At 54.1% G+C, this 4,186-nt stretch overlaps 3 protein-coding genes and 1 non-coding gene across 4 annotated transcripts; 1 reads left to right on the top strand and 3 right to left on the bottom strand.

Moving 5' to 3' along the window:
• Positions 1-8: 8 nt before the first annotated feature.
• Positions 9-451, bottom strand: BO72DRAFT_57024 (uncharacterized protein). Its single transcript, XM_040950533.1, has 2 exons — positions 300-451; positions 9-236 (listed from the first exon to the last, which is right to left on the bottom strand). Exons 1-2 carry the CDS (start codon positions 367-369, stop codon positions 43-45), a joined length of 264 nt encoding a protein of 87 aa, XP_040794806.1. The 5' UTR covers positions 370-451; the 3' UTR covers positions 9-42.
• BO72DRAFT_454234 (alpha/beta fold hydrolase) lies at positions 146-1,411 on the bottom strand. The gene is made up of 2 exons (XM_040946175.1): positions 300-1,411; positions 146-236 (listed from the first exon to the last, which is right to left on the bottom strand). The coding sequence occupies exon 1, from the start codon at positions 1,306-1,308 to the stop codon at positions 535-537; it is 774 nt and encodes a 257-aa protein (XP_040794805.1). The 5' UTR covers positions 1,309-1,411; the 3' UTR covers positions 146-236; positions 300-534.
• Positions 1,412-2,343: 932 nt separating this feature from the next.
• Positions 2,344-3,609, top strand: BO72DRAFT_443344 (uncharacterized protein; the record flags this gene model as incomplete). Its single annotated transcript, XM_040943552.1, has 4 exons — positions 2,344-2,529; positions 2,597-2,964; positions 2,994-3,345; positions 3,415-3,609. The coding sequence occupies 4 exons, from the start codon at positions 2,344-2,346 to the stop codon at positions 3,607-3,609; spliced, it is 1,101 nt and encodes a 366-aa protein (XP_040794804.1).
• A 342-nt stretch (positions 3,610-3,951) lies between these two features.
• BO72DRAFT_t318 lies at positions 3,952-4,023 on the bottom strand. The gene has a single exon. It is a non-coding gene; the product is annotated as a tRNA-Arg (tRNA).
• Between the last annotated feature and the right edge of the window lie 163 nt (positions 4,024-4,186).

Below are 4,186 nucleotides of genomic sequence, written 5' to 3'. Positions count from 1 at the left end.
CCCCCCCGCTAGACCATCCATCATTTTCATCTCCTCCTTATCCTAGAGGTAGCGGATCTGCCGGAACGACCGCAGCATCATATACACTCCATGCAGGGTGGCGAAGATGCCCGCCCCTGCAACGCCCCAGGCCGCGGCCTGCACCCGCAGCGAACTGAGCGGGATGTGACCGGGTTCGAAGCTGTCCCGGCGATAGGTATCCGAGCGTACGATGTGTCTTCGACGCTGGGAGGGATCTATTACCTTCACTCAGTGATGAGGTTCTTGGTTGTCTCTGGTTGTATCTCAAGCAACCCTACCCGCTGACTGGATGCGTTGGCCGAGGTTGGACACAGCCGGCCTTGAGCGACTGATAAACGCTTGGTACATGGTTGAGTTTGGTCTTGAGGTGTGTTTTGAGGTGTGGTGAAAGTGGCCTTGGGACGTCTAACATCAGCGAGATTGAAAGAAGGTGGAGAGGGTCGATTTATCTGGGGGCAGGGCAGTGGCGACAATGACGCGGAGAAACTGGGAAGACTCTCGCAGAACCATGGATCACAACCGAGCCCGCTCGTGATGCGATAACAATTGCCTCAAGCTGTCAATGAACTCCTGCTGGTGGGTGATATAGCCTAAATGACCTCCAGGCATGTCAACGACGGGCAGATCCAGTCGGTCGGACAAGACGCAGATCGGTTGCGCGGTCAAATCGGGGGATTCTTCTGCCCCGCGCATGAGCACCAGCTTCCCCCGATGGTCCAGGAGAACCTCCGGCTCGAAGGTGGTGAACTGCCGCCACTCAGCCATTTCAACTCCAAAGTACCAGTCTTGGTTGCTCGGGGGGATGGACATCAGCTGTTTGAACACTGGCGAGGCAACGAACAGCTCTCGATCGCGTTGACTACTCGTGATGGCAGTCAAGATCGCATTGGCCGCCGGCACTCCCCGCTGGCGGAACGCAGCAATGATTCGATCGACATCCTCAGTGAATCCTTGTAGGATCGTCGGGGTGAACAGGTTCCCCAGGACAGGCTCGTGAATAACGACCTTGCGAACCAGCTGAGGATGGGCATTGAGCAGATTCATAGCAATGTTGGCTGCCCAGGAGGATCCGAAAACAATAGCCGATGCGCTGGGTGAGAGATGTTGGATCAGGGCAGCAGCATCCTCGACGTTCGCCTTTAACAGTCTGGATGCGTCGAAGCTGGTCGCATCTTTGATAGGACTCCGCCAAAATCCTCGTCGCTCGTACGTCACTACTCGAAAGTGGGACGACAGGAGGGATGCGAAAGATGCGAAGAAGGCTGCGGTGCCGTTGCCCCCGGCCATGAGCAGGAGAAGGGGGCCTTGGCCACGTACTTCATAGTACAACTTGGCATCGGGGACCTCCAGGTGGGAGCATTGTACCTCGGAGGACACTGGAGGCTGCATTGTGAGCGCGATTAGAGAAGAGATGAACTCCATCGATGCAGGCAACTCATCGCGCTTTATAGTCCTCAACATGTTCTGCAAGAAGCCCTAACTAACAGCCGTCCGCCCTCCTCCCTCCTTCCTCCGACCTGTCAAACAGACCGGCTCGACCAAACCTCCCTAGAAGTCCATGGCAGCCCAAAGTGGGTTTGAAAGAGACAAGCGATCGGTTGCGACTGGCTGGGAGGGCAAATGCCAGGCAGAGGCGCTTGAGTTCGCAGCTGAGAAGAAGGGAATCCCCGCATGGTCTGGGCCAAAGCAGGCTCGGCAATCGTTGCCTTGGGATCTGGGGCTGCATCGTGGCAGCTTGGCAACGAACCATTCGCTTCGCTTGCTTCTTCGTCGCTTGGAGGGCTGCAGGTGCAGACGCTAAGCTGCAGTCTTTTCGAAGCTATAAATCAATAGTTTGGTGGATGGTGGCGTCAACAGCAAACATTCGGTCCGCGGTTTCCCCCAGCCGGTGTGCGCCCTGCCAGTGTGTTTCTCCCTGCTACCGAAATGGAATCAATCATTCGTATTGTATAAACTAAGTCACTTGCATGCCCTTTCGACTCGAGGGATCCGAGCGTTCTGTGACACTCAGGAGAATATCCAATAGCGAAACTTTCCGGGGTTACTTACCTCGGCCACTCCACCTTAAGAGCTGTCAGCCGCACCAGAAGCCTCCATCAAGACATGAAGATGACATGCCTGGCACACTCGGTCCGGGGAAATAGACAACAACAACGGTGATATGCTTATTTCCTGAACGCGACATCTCGGAGTAATATGAACACGAAGCAGAGGGCGCCTTCTGACAGGTGCTATTGATACTTAATGTTGTTGTTAGCCCGAATTTGAGGTCTGAGATGCTCGATGTGGTTGTAACACCATTTACTTTACCCACTTGTCAGCATGTCTACTGCGGTTCTGGAGGAGAAGATACTTGTTGCTGACGACTTGTCTAGGGCTACCATTGACCTGGTGCCCAAGGCTCGCGATGATCTCTCTATCCACTTTGAGTCCTTCTATGGGGTGAAGCCTCGTCATGTCTCGCCTTCCTTCAAGATCAGTCTTTCAGATCTCAGCTATCAACCCAAGGTGAAAAGCTTATGTTCATGTTTGACAGTCAGAACAATGCTCATGCCTTCCACTTCCCACTTTCTAGGTCGAGAGACCCACCGCGGACTGGGCAGTGACGGCAGCATTCCAGGCCTTCCGATCTTTCCAACTCGCTGGCTACAGCCCCGTTCGTCGGTTCGCCACGATTGGGACTGGATCCGGAACCGATGCTGTGGGCGCCCTCGAGGTCTTTTTCCCTGAGCTGACCAGCATCACCATGACCGACCTATCGCCCGAGGTGGTCGCAACCGCCAGATTGAATCTGATCTCCGCGGTTCATGACGCCCGGAAGACGATCCAAGCGGTGGCTCTCGAGGCCACTGCTTTGACGGGGTATTGTTTGGAGCCATTGAAGGGACAACAAGTCTTCGACCTGATCTATGAGTGCGTTCACCTCGTTCCATACACTCCTTCGTGACCTACAACCTAACGCATGCCCCAAGGAACTTGCCCAACATTCCCCTCCCAGAGGGGGCCACCCTCCTGGAGGATCAGACATCGTCGACGTACTTCTCTGGCGCCGATCTACCTTATCAGATTCCTCCCTTCGTCGCCTCCGCGCTTCTCGACTTGCACTACACCAGCCTCGTTCAAGCTCGCGCATTCAGCCTCCTCAGCGCGTCCGGGGTCATCTTGTCCAGTATTGGCGGACGTGTTTCGATCGCAACGATCCTCGCTCTCGCTGACACGGCCGGCTTTGCAGGACGGATCCTCTCTATGAGTTGGAAAGTGCAGAGTGAGCCTGAGTCGGTGATCGGTGGTTATGCAACCCAACAGCAGCAGGGATTGGGTCCGGTGGGTTCCTAGTCTCTTAGTCGTACTCTGGCTACAGGGCTGGTGAGACGCATGCTGACACCGGACCAGTTCTATTTCTATCGCACCACCACTCTCCGACGCATCTTTCACGGTCGGACTCCGGCGGGCGCTGCTCTCCGGGCGCTACAGATTGAGCGGGAGTTACTCTCAGAGCGAATCGATGCCATCACGGCCTTGGAATTGTACCAGGAGGGCGTAGAGTTGGGTCATCCGGTGGTGGTCATGGCGAGCGTTCTGAAGTGAGCGTTCGTCGGCTGAGGACGGAGACTATCGCAACGGGCCTTATAGTCAATTGGTAGTGTTGCTGTTTGTTTGAGTGAAAGAGATGAATGAATATTGCTTAATATTGTCGGTGCTGCTTGCTGCGTGGTGTGACTGTTCGGGCTGATCCTCCGCAAGATATGTAAGTCGGATAGCATGCCATAATTCCTCTATCTGATGGCACAACATTTGACCACAAGCCGGAGGTTACATATCGTGGTAATTTGCGAGGCTTTAGAGAAGGAGATACCCATTTCTTATTGAAGAGGGGGGGAAAAAAGAGTGGGAGGGAGAACCAGACTGAGTCTAGGGGAGCAAAAAATATGACCTACGCAGGGCTCGAACCTGCAATCTCTTGATTCGTAGTCAAGCGCCTTACCATTGGGCCAGCAGGCCAGCTGTTGGACTTTGGCTGTTTCTCATGATACATAATCCACCTGAGTGCTCACAATGCTTGAATGACTCGCGTGTCTTCAACTCTCGAACATTGCAAGACCAGAAAACTGCTTGAAGGAAGCCAACAGGTAGATCGTAAAAAAAAAAAAAAAAAAAAAAAAAA

Source organism: Aspergillus fijiensis (assembly GCF_003184825.1).
Source record: "Aspergillus fijiensis CBS 313.89 unplaced genomic scaffold BO72scaffold_146, whole genome shotgun sequence".
Lineage (NCBI taxonomy): Eukaryota > Fungi > Ascomycota > Eurotiomycetes > Eurotiales > Aspergillaceae > Aspergillus > Aspergillus fijiensis.
The sequence above is the reverse complement of the archived record's forward strand: the minus strand, read 5'-3'. Positions and strand labels throughout refer to the sequence as shown.